Source organism: Rattus norvegicus, chromosome 15 (genome assembly GCF_036323735.1).
Source record: "Rattus norvegicus strain BN/NHsdMcwi chromosome 15, GRCr8, whole genome shotgun sequence".
NCBI lineage: Eukaryota > Metazoa > Chordata > Mammalia > Rodentia > Muridae > Rattus > Rattus norvegicus.
Genome location: NC_086033.1, coordinates 98905557 through 98925982, shown reverse-complemented (window position 1 = coordinate 98925982; position 20426 = coordinate 98905557). Strand labels below are relative to the sequence as shown.

At 39.2% G+C, this 20426-nt stretch overlaps 1 protein-coding gene across 5 annotated transcripts in view; it reads right to left on the bottom strand.

The window, feature by feature from the left end:
• The window catches only part of Gpc5 (glypican 5), a 1436787-nt gene that overhangs the window by 1125303 nt on the left and 291058 nt on the right, over positions 1–20426 (bottom strand). For all 5 annotated transcript variants that reach the window (XM_039093413.2, XM_039093414.2, XM_063274345.1 and 2 more), the window contains one exon: positions 5757–6451. In XM_039093413.2, the coding sequence (XP_038949341.1) occupies positions 5757–6451 (695 nt within the window). The remainder of the gene's footprint in view (positions 1–5756; positions 6452–20426) is intronic.

Here is a 20426-nt window from a genome sequence, read left to right as displayed (position 1 = left end):
CCACTTATCAAAATTACATCAAGATTTAGACAGCCCTATCATCCCTAAAGTAATAGAAGCAGTTATTAAAAGCCTTCTACCTTCCCCCCCCCCAAAAAAAAGCCCAGGGACAAATGATTTTAGTGCAGAATTCTTCCAGACTTTCAAAGAAGAACAAACTAGTCCACGAAGCAAAATAGAAGGAACACTGCCAACCTCATTCTATGAGGCCACAGTCGCCCTGATACCTAACTACACAAAAGTTAAACAAATAAAGAGAACTTCAGACTCATTCCTCTTATGAACATTGATGCAAAATTAGATCAAGACTTCATCCATCAAGAGCAAGTAGATTTCATCCCAGGGATGCAGGGATGGTTAAGTATACAAAAACCCATTAGCATAATCCACCATATGAACAAAATGAAAGAAAGAATTCACATCATTATCTCATTAGACACTGAAAATGCCTTTGATAAAATGCAACAGTTTCATGTTAAATGTATTAGAGAAATCAGGAATACAGGCACATAATTAAATATAGTCAACACAATAGACAACAAGCCAATAGCCAACATCAAACTGAATGGAGAGAAAGTAATTCCACTAAAATCAGGGAAAAGACAAGGCTGCTCACTCTCTCGCTATCTATTCAATAAAGTACTTGAAGTTCTAGACAGAGCAATAAAACAACCAAAAAAAGACCAAGGGGATACAATTCGAAAAGGAAGAGGTCAAAGAATCACTATTTGTAGATGATATGATAGTATCCATAAGTGATACCAAAATTTCTACGAGAGAACACGTAAGGCTGATAAACAGCACCAGCAAGTTCTCTGGATACAAAACTAACTCAAAGATATCATGAGCTCTCCTTTATACAAATGATAAATGTGTAGAGAAAGAAATTAGGGAACCAACACCCTTTACAATAGCCATGAATAATATAAAATACCTTAGTGTCACTCTAACCAAGCACATGAAAGATCTGTATGACAAGGACTTCAAGTCCCTGAAGAAAGAAACTGAATTTGATATCAGACGATGGAATGATCTCCCATGTTCCTAATGGGTAGGATTAACATAGTGAAAATGGTCATCTTACCACAAGCAATCTACAGATTCAATGCAATGGCCATCAAAAGTCCGATGCAATTTTCTATAGAACTTGAAAAAGCAATTCTCAACTTCACATTGGAAAACAAAAATCCCAGGACACCCAAAACATTCCTGAACAATAAAAGAACTTCAGGAGGAATCACCATCCTGACCTCAAGCTGTACTACAGAGCAATAGTGATAAAAACTACATGGTATTGGTGCAGAGACAGATACTTTGCTCAATGAAATTAAATCAAAGACCCAGAAATAAACCTACATACCTAAGGAGAGTTGATTGTTTTTATAAAGAAGACAAAGCCATACAATGGAAAATATTCTTCAGCAAATGGTCCTTCTGTAACTGGATGCTTGCATGTAGAAGAATGAAATAGATATATATATCTACAACCTGTACAGAACCCCAGTCCAAGTGGATCAAGGACCTCAACACAAAACTATGTACACTAAATCTCACACGAGAGAAAGTAGGAAATACCATTGGAAAAATTGGTACAGCAGACAATTTCCAGTACCGAACACCAATGACTCTGGCTCTAAATCAACAACTGATAAATGGGAACTCATAAAACTGAAAAGCTTCTTTAAAGCAAAGGACATTGTCAATAGGACAAATTGGTAGCCCAACGATTAGAAAAGAATCTTCATCAACCCTACATCTGACAGAGGGCTAATATCCAAAATGTATAAAGAACTCAAGAAGTTAGACACCAAACAACCCAAATAACAGTTAAAGTTGGGGTACAGAACTCAACAGAGAATGTTCAATGGAAGAATCTCAAATAGCTGAGAAGCACTTAAGGAAATGTTCAAACTCTTTAGTCATTAGGGAAATGCAAATCAAAGCAACTCTGAGGTTCCAACTTACACCCATGGGAGGAGCTAAGATCAAGAGCTTAAGACAGCACAAGCTGGCAAGGGTGTGGAGCAATGAGAACACATTATCTTTGCCAGTGAGAGTGCAAACTTGTACAATCACTTTGGAAATCAATTTGGCAGTTTCTTATAAAACTTGAATAGTTCTACCTCAAGACCCAGTTATGCCTCTCATGGGCATATACCCAAAAGAGTGTACAACTTTCCACAAAGACACTTCCTCGACTTTGTTCACAGCAGCTTTATTCATAATAGACAGAAACTGGAAACAGCCTAAGTGTCCCTCAACTGAAGAATGGATAAAGAATGTGGTATATCTGCACAGTGGAATACTATCCAGCTTTTAAAATCAATGACATCATGAATTTTTCAGACAGATGGATGGAACTTGAGAATATCATCCTGAGTGAGGTCCCAGTCCCCAAAGGACATGCATTGTATATACTCACTTATAAGTGGATATTAACCACGAACCGTGCCACACCACAGACCCAAATAGGCCAAACAAGGATGGCTCAGGTGATGATGCTTGAGTCTCACTTAGAGGGGGATGGTGAAATAGTCATAGCAGGCAGATGGGGGAAGGGAACCGGGAAGGAGCTATGGGGAGGGGAAATTAGGAGTCAAGATCAGGTATGGGGAATGACAGAATAGATGTCTAGATGTCCATTAAAATGAGTGGAAGTCTATAACTGACAGGGGTAAGGTGGTGGGGGACATCTCTATGACTATATAGAGACCTGGGATAAGGGAGGCACCCAAGAATCAATGGGGTTGAACTTAGCTGTGATGCACTATGTTGCGGTTATAGTACTTGAAGAGGCCACCTTCTATAGCCAGGCAGGAATCCCAGTGAAGCGATAGAGACATCAGTCCCCGCCCCCCAACACTTTCAATCCAAAATTATTGTTGTGTACAAGACATGCAGGAAAGGGACATAGAGCTGAGACTGAGCAAATGACCCACAATAACCCAACTTCAGATCCATCTCATAGGCACACACCATTCCCTGACACTATTGATGACACACTGTTATGCCCGTAGACAGGAGTATGTTGTTCTCTGAGAGGCTCTACCCAGCTGCTGACTCAGACAGATACAGACACCCACAACAATAGAGCTTGGGTACATCTATAGAAGAATAAAAAGGATTGCAGGCCCCAAAAGAAATAGGAAATCCACAGGAAGACGAATCCCCAAGGATCTCAGAGTCTGAACCACCAACCAAAAATCATACATGGGCTGGACCTACGTCCCCCACACATATGTAGCATATATGCAGCTGGACTTTCATGTGAGACTCAAAACAGCTGCTGCATGTATGTGGGCTATGTTCTTCTAGCTTGGCCTCAGTGGGAGAGGAAGTGCCTAGCCTCAGAGAGACATGATGTGCCAGGGTGGGAGGATACCCTCAAGGGCCCCCCACCGACTCAGAGGAGAAGGAAAGGGGGGACGGGGAAGGATTGGGGAAATGTGTGCCCGAGAGGAGGCAGTGAACAGGATGTAAACTGAATAAGTAAAAAGTAAAATTAAATAAATAAATAAAACACAAACGTGCTAATAATTTGAAATACAAAAGTAAATGGTTTAAACATAGCCTGCCAAGGGCTGGCCTTCGAATAGGGAAAGGAACTACCAAGTGGTCACACATCCATCTCCAGTGACAGGCCAATATCACCACACTCAGCCCATCACTACCCCCATTCCCCTGTTACACAAGCCAAAATGCACTCTAATTCTATTAGTAGTTTACTTGGGCTACAGGTAGAAAATGCTGGGTTTAAAAGCATGCATGGGTACTGTAGTCCTGGTTTGATTCCATTAATTGAAATAGGAAAAATAGATACTTTTAGATCTGATAGATCTTTAAGGATACGAAAGGTCACTCTGGCTCCTTAAAGTGCATAAGGCACTTTGAATGCCAATTCTGCCACACACAGCAGAAATCTCGGGCCCAAGATTTTAAGTAGCATACAGCAAATTAAAACTGAAGCCCGAGGGCTGAAGAGACAGCTCAGGAGTAAAGAGCAGTTGTTCTTGGAGAGGAGTTTGGTTTGAATCTCAGCACCTACATGACAGTTCACACTATCTGTGACTTCCAGGGGCCCTCTTCTGACCTCCGTGGATACCAGGCATATGCGTGGTGTACTCACATAGATGCAGGCAAGAGACTCATGCACATAAAAATGTAGGTAAATCCTTTTATAAATATAAACTGTATTCTAGACTTGGCCCTAGATTTCTAGTACACATGTTCCCTCTGGACATAGTTGACATTGTCAAATGGATATTTTATTTCCTGTCCAAAATTTAAAACTATAAAATTTTTGTGTTATGTACTTTTAGAGGTCAATCTTGTATTTGATTTACATAAATTGGGGAGAAAGGACCAAAAAACTGAGGTTTATTACATCAAGTTGAGAACAAGCAAAAAGGAGGGCACTGCAAGGTGAATATGAAAAAGACAGTGATACATACATACATACGTACGTACGTACGTACATACATACATATATACATACACAAAGCCATCACACATACACACATACATACAAACACATATACATGCATACATAAATATACATACATGAAAACAAAATAATGAAACCTATTGTTCTGAATATTAATTTTAAAATGGCAAAAGAAACTTGTTTACTGGTTGGGGACACTTGGCAGAATGCAATCTGGACTTGAAATTCAGGGCTCATGCCACATGTTGATGATGTAGCCACCAGAGGGCGCTATTTCTAATTGTCTGAAGGCTCCAAAGAGGCACGTAAAGGCCACTGGGGAAAAAATGTGGAAGGCGTTGGTAAAACTCAAACCTTTCAGGTCCACCTTCTATCAAGAGTGAAGAGTTGACATACAGAGCATGTGACAAGAATATTTTTCAGGTCAGTAAATCAATGTCAGTTCAGAAAGATGGATTGTCTTGGTGCTCGAGAGTATCTGTTTTATTTCAGGAGAAATGATTTAGGAGAATCATCCACAGCATATCCTCCGCCACTCTGTGAGATCTGAGAAGCGTTACTGAAGGAGCCTGAGACTATTTCTAAATAGCTCGACAGGAAGCTGAAGAGAGAAAACTCTTGTATCACTTGCTTGATGGTTTTGTCTCAATAGTTTCTTAGTTTGCTAGAAATGAAACCGTAGGAAAGCACGGGTCAGGTTTTACAGACTATCCGCTCCATCACTTTGTCAGACTCTTAAGAAATTCTTTTGCCCACAAAGGCATCCAACCTTAACTTCATGGATACATAGTCAGTGTTTTGCCATTCTAAGCTAGGAAACTACAAACCTCTAACAACATCGACCTGTCTTGTTTTATGAAGAGGTGCCAGACAGAAGCTTCCACAAACAGTGCCTTTCTCAAAAGGGTACACTTCAGAATATTTCTGCAGTGTTTTCTTCTTGTCAGTGAGGATACGGAGGTCCAAAGACTTAAAATTCTTACCTCATCTCATATTGCTAGTTAATTTTGCACCCAGATGTTCTTGATTAAAATGTAAGCTTTCCTGGCTTCACTGAGCCATTCAAGAAGCCAGCTACTTAATGGCTAAAGTATTATTTTATCCGATCAAAATTTCGGTGTTGAATAGATGGAATACTTGGACTCAATCAGGTGCATCCATACATTTCATTCTCTGATTCTTAGAGAATGAACTCCCTGTGCTGATACACATGTGAAGACTAGAACAACAGAGTGTCCAAAACTTTTGTGACTATCCCACCTAAGTTTTGCATCCTAAGAAGTTAGAGGGGGAGAGCAGAAGGCCGGCTTACCTGATCCAGTAACTTCTGCGCATTGAGGTGAGCCTGCAGCATGGCATCATTAACAAGTAAGTGGAAGTTCAGGAGCACGTGCTCAACGTCGTAGGTTCCGTGCATCGCATCCGACAGCTCTTCCAAGGAGCGGATATAAGCATGCCAGTGTGGATTAAGGTCTGTCATGTGGGCTAGACAGCCCCTGATGACATTGAGGCAGTACCCCATACAGGGCTTACTGAGCGTCAGGCTCTGGCAGTGAGGACAGTACTGCATCTTCAGGAGGGCCCTACTGCACTCCTTAGAGAAGTGGATATGGTCCGTGGTGTTGATGACTTCAATGCCCAGATTAAGCGCCTGCAGGAATGTGCGACCGGGCAGCAGTGACCTCCCCATCTGTCCCATGACTCTTTTGGGGATGTTGCCAAATGGACTAACATCCTGGCGGGCCGTTCGGATGCATTCTGAGTATTGCAGAGAACTGTCAGTCACACCAGGGTTTATGAGATGGTTATAGACCAGAGGGAAAAGACTGTCAAAAAATCTGTTTACAAATTCCTCGGGGTTAACATCCGCACCAAATAAATAGAGTCCCACATCGGTGAAAAACTCCTGAGTGGAAGCAGCAGCCTCCAAGGCCATGTTCCGGTAGGTGTTGCAGAAAAGGATACTGGTGTAATTCTCTGCTTGTCGGATGAGGGTTTCCAGGGTCTCTGTAACACAGTGACAGTAAAGGAGAAGGCTTAGTAGTCATGCCAAGCTGTCTGCCTGCCCTAGGCAGCAAATGTGCTCAATACCTCACCACTAGCCCAAGGTCAGCCATATTGTGCAGTTTACTGAATTGAACTTTCCGAGGGGAGTGGCCACGTGATGATACACACTATATATACTTTCTAGGATGCAGATCCTAGTGTCCAAACTGGCTAAAACGTACAGAAACCAAAGCTGATTACACAGATGGGTAATTTCTGACTAATTTTCATCACCTGGCTTCTCATAATCTGCTGGTGATAAGTTCGCTTTGTTTCATGTCCTGACGTCAATACATATAAGCAGGATGTCATTTAATACTGATTTCCTGGCTATTGTAGTCTCATAGTTTCCCCCATCTCACTTTTATTTTCAAAATGGACATTTAGACATTATATACTAATTACTGCTAAGGCACGATAGATCCCAGAAGAACAGTCTTGATAATCCACAGCCATTTTGATATTTCCAAATGTAAACAAATCTAAAATATGCCACCACCACCCTCCCTGCAAATTGGCATGCTTTGTTATGAAACGAGAAATAGAAAAGGTGCTGCCCAAAGACAATAATTTGTGACCCCGTTGTCCATTTTGCTTTGCTATCTTTAATCTTTAAGGCTAACTGTGGGATATTTTATTTATTATCTAAGAAGCAGATGGTCCTGAACTAGCCAAGCAAATCTAATATATCCGAAGGGAAGGAAAGAATAATCTAAAGGGAAGGGATTGGAACAATCGCTGAGATCAAACGAAATTCCAAACCCTGGCTATTAAAAAGCAGCAAACCACCATGACTATCCTCGTAATTACATTTTATAATTAGACCAATGAATGGCACTTGACTATATTGATATATAATCAGTTATAAAATACATTCAATAAAATTATCTCCCATAGCAACAACTTCATAGCTATTTCTAATTAGGTTGTAAAAGGCCACCATCATACTTCACTAATCAAATCACCGCTTGAGTTTCTTATTTAAAAAAATGGAGAAAAAGTGAAAATGAAAGAATGAAAAGCAAATATAGAAGGAGTGACTATCAGGAAGGCAAAACCATACCCAGGACTGTGCAAGGGTGTCTTTTCAGAAAGGAAAGAACACAGTGAAGTCCAGTCTGTGTGACCTGAGACTGACTGAAATTGCACTCCAGACCTCTCTGTGAAATCTCAGGGTGCATCTTCCCTGCAATCGAAGGTAACTACTTTGAAAGGCTCCTGCATTCCTGAGTTTCACCAAACAGAGGACTCCAAACACCAAACTGCTATGAGACAAGACCCCTGTATTCAGATGCTGTTCCAGCACCCAGTACAGGTGTCGAGTATATCCTAGCAACTTGGCAAGCATGGGAGAGAATGAAAGTGTTTGCAGCCGTGGTTTACACCAGAATTTCCTGCATGGTCTGACCCTGGTCTAGATGAAGGCGAATGCGGGCTGTTAGAGCACTCAGGTGATCTGACTTAGTCAAGCAATCTGCAGTTACCATGCAGCTCAGCTGATACCCACAGGCCAATCATAGAAATTCTACGAGGGTAGGTAAGGCAGCATTCTCTCTCTGCTCAGCAAGCGTCTGTCCCAGGGGGCCAGCCCAACCCTACGGCTACATCTCAGCCAGGATCCTGCTCTCCAGGACCCACAGGAGCGGCTGTGAAAGCCACACAGAGCTGGGACCTGCCTGAAGAGCATCTGAACTCACCCTTCCCTGCATAGCACAGGGCCCATCTTCATGGGTGCTTGCATGTGGGAATTAATTATGACGTAGGTCACAAGCAATTATATTTACCATTAGTATCTAAGTAGCAGTGATTGTAAATCAATTGATTTTTTTTTAAGCTAAATGAGACTGGATTAAAAGATACCCCCATATCACATGCTATCTTGCAGACGCTCCAAACTGGGTTTTTAAGGTATGCTATGGATGTGCTCCAGTAACTGACACTCTTTAAGATAGGCTACGGATGTGTTCAGGTAACCAACGTCTGCCATATTACTCCCAGTTCAATGGTGTTTGGACATTGCTCATCCTGACAATACAAATGCCGTTTGTTTGTTTGTTTATTTATTTATTTATTTAATTTATTTATTCATTTACAACTCTAAATGATCAAGTATGTGATTTTTTTTAAATTGACAAGTAAAATTTAAAATGTCTCTTTACAAATTGTAGCATTATACATTCACAGCACAGTGACATGGGGACTTGAAGAGTTTATGAGCGAGCGTCTATCACTGTACAACTGGGAACTAACTTACTTTGTGAACACGCTAAAGAGAAGATATTTAATAGAGCATCTACGCTGAGTACAGTGCACCTAAATATTATCTCTTTACTGAACTCACGCTGCACCACTGACAACTTTGATTACTATTTTGAGTGTACAGTTAAAAAAAATAAGTTCATGAACAAGCCCAGATGGTATTTTACTTTAGGCCTCTTTTTGTTTGATTTTATTACAAACAAAATGAATTTTTGAAATTGGATTTTTGTGTTAGTTTTTCACACTGTTACCCATGTATCACCACATAGAGATCTGTTTTTCTTTCGGTCTGTATTCCATCCAAATATTTAAAGCATTGTTAGTGCTAGGGATAAGCAGTTTTGGGGACTTTAGTCAATCTCTATATTTTAGCATACATATTCATATACATGTAAAAAGCTGACCATGCTGGTACTTATTATCCCAGTGACCGAGGGCTCAGTTAAGAGGAGAGTGAGTTTGAAGTTGGTTTTGTCTCAATGGCAACAACAACCTTAATTCTACAGGACATTTTGTCTCAAAATAAAGAACTTTAAAATCCAATCCATTAGATGATTCTGGCAATTTTTTTTTTAAAAAAATGGGTAAACTCAAGCTGAAGTTATAAAAACTATTCCTACATATTAATTTTGAGTCTACAAAATATCAATTGTCATCAATAGGAGTTAACAGTATCCTCTTTTAGAATTAGCACTGTCGCAGTAGCAAGAATATTAGCTTTAAAATCAATGTGTCACAAAGTATTTGCTTCTGTGTAAAAGAATTCACAAGTAATAGTGTTGCGAACAGAAGACAGGCTTGTTACCAAGAAATTTGTTTGGTGTCTTAATTGTCAAGAATAAGATATATATGGCAATACAGAGTTTTGATACACGTAAGAAATCCACATCGATTCTATGTAAGCATTACCTTTCTATCCTGGCACTATACATTGAAATGATTCACACACACACACACACACACACACACACACACACACACCACAAATAAAAAACAAAAACAAAAACAAAAACAAATATTTGCCCCCCCTCTGATTAAAGAACGTAGTGAACAAACGTCCCTAAAACTTCCTTGCTTTGCATTTGCCTCTGAGTATTTCAATAAATATCTCTGTCCAGTGATACTAGATGAAATTACAAAGCCAAAATCACTTCTTCCTTTTCAGTATGTAGTAGTAGAAAGAAGAAAAGACTGCAATATAATTACAATTAGGTTAAAAATTACAATTCCTCCTAGTTTTATAGGAAAATTCACAAAAACACTTGCATACAATCTCACAGAGGAGAATGTATTTGAATGCCGAAGTTCATGTTCATCTATGTCAATTATTAGCATTACCATTCTGGAATAACTGCATGGTACAACACAAAAATTACTTCAGGTTTCCCAGTCCTCATTCCCACCAAAGGTAGCGTGCTGTACATGAAATGATTCCTGACATGTAAACCGAAAATTTAAATTCAAATGAAATACTGGCGATAAAGTCAGTCATACTGATATAAAATTAACAAACTGAAAAGTCACGTGAGTGGCTTTTGGCAGCAAGACAAATTTAATCTTCATGGACGTTTTTATTATTTTAAAAGATGAATTGACCCCATAGGTAATAATCGGAAAACAGTAGTTTTAAGATGTTCTCCAGCATGACATGAACAGATAATTTCTGGGTCTTGATACACTTCAGCCTTTTAAGCCTATGGACATGTTAAAACACAAAATATGAAGTATTAGTTCCACGGTAAGGGTAGATGTTCCCATCTAGAGTCAGGGAAACATGAAAAGAAATCAGCCATGGAAAACTAGCCACAGATAACCCACAACAGCCTGCCATAGATAACCCACAACAGCCTGCCATAGATAAGCAGTCATGGATAACCAGGGGGTGCTTGGCATGTACGTGTAGGTTGAAGAGGTATTTTCACAGTGACTTCACCCTGCTGCACATGAGAACTGGAAAGTCACAGATTATGCAACTGCTACAGAGCTCTCATTACTGCTCAGTTGCTTTGGAGCTCCGTTGTGCAATCTCTATGCATTTCATTCTCGAGAGATAAACAGATGGATACAATGTAAGAATAGTTCCTCAAGAGTTTTATCATGCATATATTAAAATAAATTTTACCTCTATCTCCACCTTTAGAAAATGCTTTCAAATGATTTTAACAGTGCCACATTTAACAATCCCTTTAGTCTGCGGAAGACCACTAAAATACGCTGTTGTCATACAGACCTACATAAAAATGCAGCAATTTCCTATTTTTTTCACCTTGGAAATGTCTATGATGAATTAGTTCTTCCATTTGCATATTTCCTTCAGTTTTTTTAGAAAGTAAAATGTATAATAAATGTTCTCTGGAATATTGATTTAATGACATTTAAATGCTATGCATTATGATTTGTAATATAATTCTTCAGAAATTAGTCATCTGTATAAATAAACAGTGACTGGGATATTAATCTGCATCACTAAAAATTAGCATACTGGTCATTAATCTACTCTCCTCAGACAAGCAGTGAATGAAAAATGCTTTCTCAACTTTTCTTCCTTTATTTCTCTCTTTGTTAATTTGGTCATCACAATGTGTTGACTTGATTTTAATTTAGTCTGCATTCATTTATTTTCTAAAAGTCAATACTGATTCTAGTAAAAATATACTTAATTAAGCACTTCCTTAATACTTAAAATCAGTGTCAAGCAACCATCTATGTGTATGTGTGTGTGGTATGTATGTCTCTGTGTGTGTATCTGTGTGTGGTATGTATGTCTCTGTGTGTGTATCTGTGTGTGTATGTGTGTGTATGTATGTATGTGTGTATGTGTGTGTGTCTGAGTATATGTGTGTATGTCTGTGTATATGTATGTGTGATATGCACAATTGTTTCATACATTGCAAAGATTTTTAAATAAAATTTATCCAGTAGTGTTAAAATAAACACAAAGAAACAGTACAGAGACAAGAAACAGCTACCCAAAACTGATTCTTACTAAGTATGTAATCTGTATTTTAAAAGAACAAATAAACCAACAACTTTAATAGTTAATTTAATGATTTTGGTTAACAATTTTCATTACTTTAATAATCTAGAATATAGAGCTCTTTTATTTAATTGAACAAAATATATCGGTTTAACAGAAACATAGTTCCTGTCATCATTTTCCTTTCTTCTATCTCAGGAAAGTAAGATGATTTTATATGTTTGACTTCCCCTGGCATATTATCCATTTTCTCTTGTATACATTAAAATTTAATCCACCGAGCCAACATTTTTAGAATGTGATATAGACAATGAAGCCAGAGCTAAGAAAGCCATACATGTTTCTGTGTTGCAACTATTAGAATCTGTAGGATAGAAAATAAAAGCAAACAAATAGGATTTATTGTCAAGCATCACAGAAAAGACTGAAGAGTAAACTTCAGATGTGACTGGAAAATGAGCTTATGTCCCTTGATAATGCTTTTCAAAGTAGAAAACTTTATGAATTTAACAAGTATACTCAATCTAGACATAATGTTTTTTCATGTGAAAATTTAATTACATGTGTATGCAAATTAAATTAAACAAAAATTATTTTCTGATTTTTTTGAGGGGGGAGAGCACACATGTCTTAAACAAGAAGAACAAGAAACCATTGGCCCAGAAGGCAGCATTTGAAAGGGTACTTTTGTGAGAAAAGAGCCAGATATGGGAAGATGAGAATCTAGTAAGTTCGGAGGACCTGAAACACAAAGATACAAGACATGCAGAAACCAATCACCAGAAAATACACAGTAAAGTATTTGTTGGTTGTTGAGCTGAAGGGACTAGAAGGAAAAAGCAGTGAACCAGCAGATAGGAGGCAGATCACAGAGTGCCTCGAAGCCATCAGGAGGTGTTAGACCATAGATGAGCAATGGGAAGTTAATAGAGAACTTTCTAGAGAAGAGTAAAAGGTCATGGCTTGCATTGTAGTAGATCTCAACAATAAGTGGGCGAAGTCTAGAACACTAGAGCCAAGGCAAGAAACTACAGGTAGCTCAATAAAGTCCGGGGTTCATACCTATATGTCACGCTATCCTTGCAGTGCTAGGATGCATAGCTACAAAAGGGCATATTAGCCATATGTTGGAAAAATATCTAAAAGGGTTTGCTGCTCCTTGAAAGAATACAATAGAAAGATGTGGAGTACAAGTTCTGGAGTGCAGGCTTGAACAGTTGGATTCATGGTGGTATAGGCCAGACTATGGGGGCACACATCAAAGTTGGATAATCAATGTAAAGATTAATATGCCAACTAGAAATTGAAGCTTGTCAGTACATACTGAGAGAAAATAATGAAAAATCTAAAGGGGATACTGAAACTGTTTGTACAAATATTCATAATACAGAGAGCAAAGTCATGGTACCAGATGAAACAGAAGATAGGCAAACAAGAGTGAGGAGGACTAAAAGTATGTATTATGGCAAAGAATACAAGTCGGTGAAGTTAAAAGTGAAAAATTGAAAAAGAAGAGTATTCCACAGGTCAAGGGAAGAAAATTATCCTTCCATCTCTTACGTCAAATGCCACAAGGTCAACTGAGATGAGGAGTACCAACTGCTGGCCACCGAACTTTCAAGAAGAAGCATGAACCAAAGAAAGAGAGCAGGAATTGAGGACATGTGCAGACACGTCCAGCAAGTGCTTCCCCTGGAATCATAGAAGCAGGCACGGGATGGGGATCTAAAGTTAAAGGCGGTTGTTGTTGTTGTTGTTGTTGTTGTTGTTGTTGAGGTTGTTATTGTTATGGAGGTTGTTGTTGTGGTGATTGTTGAGGTTGTTGTTGTTGTTGTTGAGGTTGTTGAGGTTGTTGAGGTTGTTATTGTTATGGAGTTGTTGAGGTTGTTGTTATGGAGGTTGTTGTAGTTGTTGTTGTTGTTGTTGTTGTTGTTGAGGTTGTTATTGTTATGGAGGTTGTTGTTGTGGTGATTGTTGAGGTTGTTGTTGTTGTTGTTGAGGTTGTTGAGGTTGTTGAGGTTGTTATTGTTATGGAGTTGTTGAGGTTGTTGTTATGGAGGTTGTTGTAGTTGTTGTTGTTGTTGTTGTTGAGGTGGTGTTTGCTGTTGAGGTTGTTGTTGTTGCTGCTGCTGTTTCATATGGGTCAATCTTTCTATATCTACTCCAGGAACAAACTGAGCGGCAAAGATGGGGTCAAGGTGGAAATCATTTCAATTAGCTAAAATGTGTGATCCTGGACACTCACAGGAAGTCAAAATACTTGGCATTTAGTAGGTGCGAAAGTTACCAAGACTGATAGCAAGGTAAGAAACGAGAAAGGGAATTTGGTAATGTTCTCAACCATGGGACTGGTTCAATAGATTCCTGGCAGCCTTTCTTGCCAAATGTAATAGCTACTTCTCGAAACGCAGACTCCTCTACTTCCTCTAGCCATTGAACCTGGTGCCAACGATTTTACTTCATTCTGTATCCAGGAAACACTTATATCTTCCCTAAGCCAATATTTAAAAGCTGTAGTCCTTGAAATATATCATCTCCTTTAAAATATGGTGTGTTTATTATTCTGCGGATGTGTGTGCCTAACGTGCAGTGGAAGATATGCAAATTCATGCATATGAGAAGCAAAGAGCAGTTTTGTAAAGTTGGTTCTTTCCTTCCACCTATCCGTGGGATCTGGAGATCAAACTCAAGTCTCAGGGCCTGGAAACAAACCCCTAAACCCAGTGAGCCACTGTGGTGGTTTGAATAAGGATGGCTGCTATAGGTTCACATATTTAAATACTTAACCCCTCATTGCTAGAATTGTCCGTGGAGGATTAGGAGGTGTGGCCTTATTGGAGAAAGTGTGTCACCTGAGGTCAAGCACCCAGCACACTCTTGCTTTTATAAATTGCCTTGACAATAGTGTCTCATCACAGAAATAGAAAAGTGGCCAAGACATCTTGCCAGTCATGCATTTATATCAGATGATACTACGAGTTGCTGACTTCAATATCTACAAATATACCTCAATATTTCTCAGATTTTTTTTCTTTATCTCAGGACTCCTTATGTTTGTAAGAATTTATCAAGAAGCCCGAGGTGATTTTTGTCCCACTGAGATGTACGTATACATACATATGTATTTGTATAAATATGTATACATTTCTAATTCATTTCTGTTGCTATGGTAAAATATCCTGACCAGAAGCAACCCTTTGAGAGAAATTACTTTTTCTTTTGGGCTTGCAATACAAGGGTACAGCCCATCGTTAAGAGGAATGTAAGGCACGGACTCAAGGAGCTCGTTATTCCACATCCAAAATAGGAGAGAAATGAGTGCTACTCTGCTGCTTGCTTCTTTCTCACAGTACCTTCCTTCGTTTTCACAAAATTCAGAGACAAACTTAGAAGATGGTGAGATCTGCTTAACAACTGAAGCATGCCCAGAGACATTCCCACAGGAGAACCTGGTCTAGATAATTCCTCACTGAGATTGTCCAGGAGAATCTACATTGCACCAAGTTGAGAGTTAAAACTAATTAGTATGGGTGTTGGGGGTGGGAATGTCTTAAATATTTATTCTGCCTTGAAAGGGAACTGTAAGTACAATTGTGCTAAGAGAACAAGTAGTTACCTTTGAGTCTATAAGCACAATGCACAAGTGAACAACTTAAGGGAGGATGTGGAAAAGACATGGTAGAGTTCATAGAAGCAAAAGCCTGTGACAGAGACCTTTTACACTACCATGGGCCTGAAAACAAAGAGAAGGTTAGGTTGTAGCTATCAAAGAGGAGCCTTGTGGGAGCTACTGTACCAGTGAGGCCTTATAAAGGTTCAAATGAGCCTATGGCAAATATTACAAACCTAAATGATAATAAATAGATAACCTATAAAGAAAAATGTCTACATTTCCAAAAGAAAAAAGAAATCTTTAGTGAGAAAAGTGCCATTGATTTACATCACTGAAAATTCCATTAATGTCTGGCTTAATAGTTGGTACAGTCTAACAGCAGGTATATACTTGATAAATATAGAAAATAAATTCAACATTTCACGGATACTTAGTATTACTTAAGATTGTTGTTAATAGTACTTTATATCACATCAAAACAATGCTATTAGCTGTTTGTCCAAAAGTTAGCTGGAGAATTAAAGTCTAGCTGTCCACTTCCCTCTCCTCAGTTAATGAAAATCTATTGCTTAGATTTCATTGTAAATTATTCTGTTATTCTTGAGACAATCTGGCCCATACTGACATTTGAAAAACGTTGGTACACAGGTTATGCAGACTTGTCTCAGGCTGACACTTTTGGCCAAATGGTAAGTATTATAAAGTCATTCTACTGGAATAAATAATTTTTGTCTAAATTTTCTACTTTATCTTAAGATTTAATTGTTATTACTATGGTTTGGATAACTGTTTCCCAAAGGTACATGCGTAAAGAAAAAGTCATTCTCCAGGGCTGAAAGACTGACTCACAAGGTACTGACACTTGCTGCTATCACAGAAAACCAAGCTTCGATTCCTGGCACCCACATAATGGCTCACAACTGTCTGAACTCTATGCCCAGGGGATTCAATACCCTCTTCTGGTTTCTGTGGGAACCATAGGGACACACTGCACATCCATACCTACACACAGGTAAAACCTCATACACATAAAACATAAAATAAAATAAATTCTTTTTTCTTACACCTGTTTTGTTTAAGGCCTGATTTTAAGTTTTTTTTTTTTTTAAAAAGGCCTGACTCCCAGAGTGACCTTAATGTCATCTTTAGATAAAAGGAGACTATGAGGAAGACCTTATTTGGGAACCATGACTGATTGGTAGCCACTTCTGTCATAATATCTAAGCCCACCATAATGCGTGACTTCCTGGAGTCCCAAAACATGGGCCAATGACCATGGATTTGAACCACCAAAACTATAATCCAGAATAAACTTACCCTCTATAGAAGTTAGCCATCTTTTTCATGATTTCCTTATATTTTCACCATCATCTAGTTTGCTATAGAGATAATAGGTCTACTGAGTACAACTATCATTAGCACAACATGCAGTAAGTTGATGTCCTTGATATTACAAACTCATTGGTTTGGTCTTAAGAAAATGCAAAGCAATAATCTGAATCACTGTAACCTGCCTTTTCATAAGGAATTAAGTGGTATTTGTGGCCAAAGGCTGCCAGGTTCAACTACCATGTCAAAGGACTGCAAAAACAGTATTTACTGAGAGATTCATTTTGTACCATAGGCAGAAGACAGATACGCTGTATGTGGCTTCCTCATTTTATCATATTAATCATGAAAAATGGATTAGTTCACCTGAAGGTGTGTAATTAGCAAAAAGAATATCGCTGGGTTCACTAGGATATTGTTAAGTGGAACTGGATTTTTAAAAGAGTATTTAATGTAAAGTACACACAGATCTCAATTGTGGTTTGTAGATATTAATTTAGCTTGTGCCGAACTCCAGGAGATGAGTCAATGGTAGCATTAAAGTATGTTTTGTCTGACAGATACACTGACAGGTCTCCAGAGCACTAAATCACACATTGAGACTTCTCTCCTGCAAAAATGGTATTTTTTAGATCCTGAGATCTAAGCAAATTCAATGTCTGATGAGACAACGTGAGCTGTCCTCACTTGCCAAAGACACCCCCCCCCCAAAAAAAACCCCTCCATAACCTAGGGGTAGCCTTATTTTTCACATAAGCATCATCCTTTAATTTTTAATTCCAACAATAATTTTTCACCAGTAGATGCCCTTTTTAACCTCTTCACCCTCAGATACCCTTCCTAAACCAATCTCATCCAACCTGGAATCTACCCAGTGCTGCCATTTTGCATTCAGCCACCTTTTCCCCACTCCAGTGCTGAGATTCTATTTTTTCTTACTTCTTTCCCCATAAGGAAGTGCAAGTTCATTCAAGGACCATCCCTAAACCTCATAAGACTGGGAGAAAAAATTCAAAAGTCAACCTGAGAATTGCAAATGCATTGTGAGTTCTTTGAAACATACCTGAAGGGAGAGATGGATGCTAAGGAGTTTGACATTATGTAACACACAACATTCTGAACTCAAGGAAAACTTGTGAACAAGATTGACATATCATTCTCCTACTAAAAGAAATACCTCGATCTTTCCTTCTAAACTAACATTCAGCAGATGAGAAAAAGGTCAGTTTTCACCTGAACACTCCTAATGTATTCTGGTACCTACACTATTTAATTTCCTTAGTCATCAGTTATTGGAACATTCCTTACAGTATAATGTTAAAACACACACATACAAACATGCACACGCATATACACATATGTACGCACATACACACACATATATGTACACAATGCACAAACATGTACACACATGCACACATATATGCACACACATGCACACAATGCACACATGCACAAACATGTATACACATGCACACATATATGCACACATATACACATACACTCACATACATACACACATGCACACACACACACACATATATATACACACATCTGTCTTTTTCTATTAAGCTACAATAAAGGTTAAGGAACTAAAATCCGCAACACCAGAATATTCTCTAAGTCATATGCTAAATCACACTGAACTTCAGTATTGATGAGTTCTAGGACTTACTTGCATTATACATAGGCACATCGAAAAGAGCTGTAATTATTATCTGGAAACTGGTTCTTCTTAAGCATCTTGACCACAGTCCCAAAGATCTGCTAGATCACATTGCCAAGAATCCATTTGAGTGCTTTGTTACTTACAGGCCAGCAAACAGATAAAGAATTGAAGGTATCCACTACTAGATTCCAGACGGTTTAATAAATATACTGCTACTACCTTGACAGGAGAAACTCTTTCAGAAGCCAGGCAATCCTTTCAGCCATTACATTCTCTCCAAATAGCAGGAGGAAAAATTGCAATACTTTCTGATAACTGGAATGCACTATAAAACACAAAATCAATCAGACCAAAAGAAGTCTGTCTCACTACGGAATGCATTCCTGCATTCACTGCTGTTACCACTGAATGCTCCACCAAGAGCACAGTGAAACAGATAAGGAACGGAGTTACAGTTACATGATTAAGCTATGGGGTGACAGTAGTTCTTTCTAAATTCACTGGAAATCCAATTTTATTTTTAATGCTTTAATTACATAGAGTTTGAGTTTGCATATATGTGGTTATGCCTGCATGTGTGTGTGTGCCCTGGCCACATCTGGAGGTGAGAGGAAGACTTGTTGAAATCTCTTCTGGAGCAAGTACTTTTGGTTACATTGCTTTGAGCTCTCAGCTAGTCGCAGGTGCATATGCTCTCAGGAACTTTCTCGGATTCGTGGATAAAACACACACACACACACACACACACACACACACACACACACACACACATACACCCTCATTTTAAAATTATTATTCTTTAATTTTTTTTACAGTCCAGTTTTTATCCCCCTCCCAGTCCACCCTCTGACAGTTCTTCATCACATTCCTCATACCCCATCTCTAAGAGGATGTTCCTACTACCCCACCACACCAGGCCTCATCACTCCCTGGGGTCTCAAGCGTTTTCAAGATTAGATGCTTCTTCTCTCACTGAGGTCAGACCAGGCAGTCTTCTGCTGAGTATGTGTCAGGGGACTCGGACCAGCTGGTGTATGCTGCATGGCTGGAGGCTCAGTGTCTGAGAGATCTCGGAGATTCACGTTAGTTGAGGCTTCCGGTCTTCCCTAATTCAACCACAGGGGTCCCTGGCTTCTGTTCTTTGGTTGGGTGTAAGTATCTGTATCTCACTCTTTCGTCTGATTGTTGGGTCTCTTGGAGGCCACCACAGATGAAACGTCCAACAATGAGAAGAGGGAACTTGTAGAGTACACTTCCAGTCAAAAGGCAGGGCATCATGTGGAGGGATGGGGTTGCCATCCTACAGACAAAAACTCTGACCCAGAATTATCCCTGTCTAAAGGAACTACAGGGACAAAGATGGAAATGAGACAGAGAGAGAGGAGGTTCAGTGATGGGCCCGAATTAGAACCCAGCCCTAGGGGAGGCTCCTAAGCCTGACATTATTACTCATGCTACGGTGTGCTTTCATTAGAACAGTTTTAACCTGCTTTACTGGCTCAGTGGCTGGACTCTCCTAAGCCTCTGCAGCTAGCTTACTCTTCCCTTTACTCCTAGCCTGCACCTCTAAATCTTGCCTCAGCTTAATTGCCTGGTCACTGTCTGTGAAACTCACTGGTCTTGCTGCCCAAGACACTTTCAGGCTGCCCTTGGCCACTCCCTTTCCACCTACCTTTTGGAAGATCTCCCCTGTAGCTCTTTGTTCCATCTCTCTCCCCAAAGTAAATCATTTCTCCTCCTCCTCTCTCCTAGCCTGGGGGAACCTCGAAGTCCCGCCTCTTTCTTTCTTCCCAACCATTAGCTGCTGGCATCTTTATTGATTGATCAATGAACCAATGAGGGACAAAGACCTTCAGTGTCAGTACTCACCGAACCTTCAGAACCACTCCTCTATGCTCTTCTTTCCTTCTTCCATGTGGACTCCAGAGAGCTAACTCAGGTTATTCAGATTTAGTAGCAAGTAGCCTTACCCACCAATCCACTTTACCAGCCCGAACTATAAATTTAAGGATATGCTTCAAAGGTATTAGATTCTATTAATGTAATTTTAAAATATTTGACTTCAAAGACATGGGGTGATATACTTTTT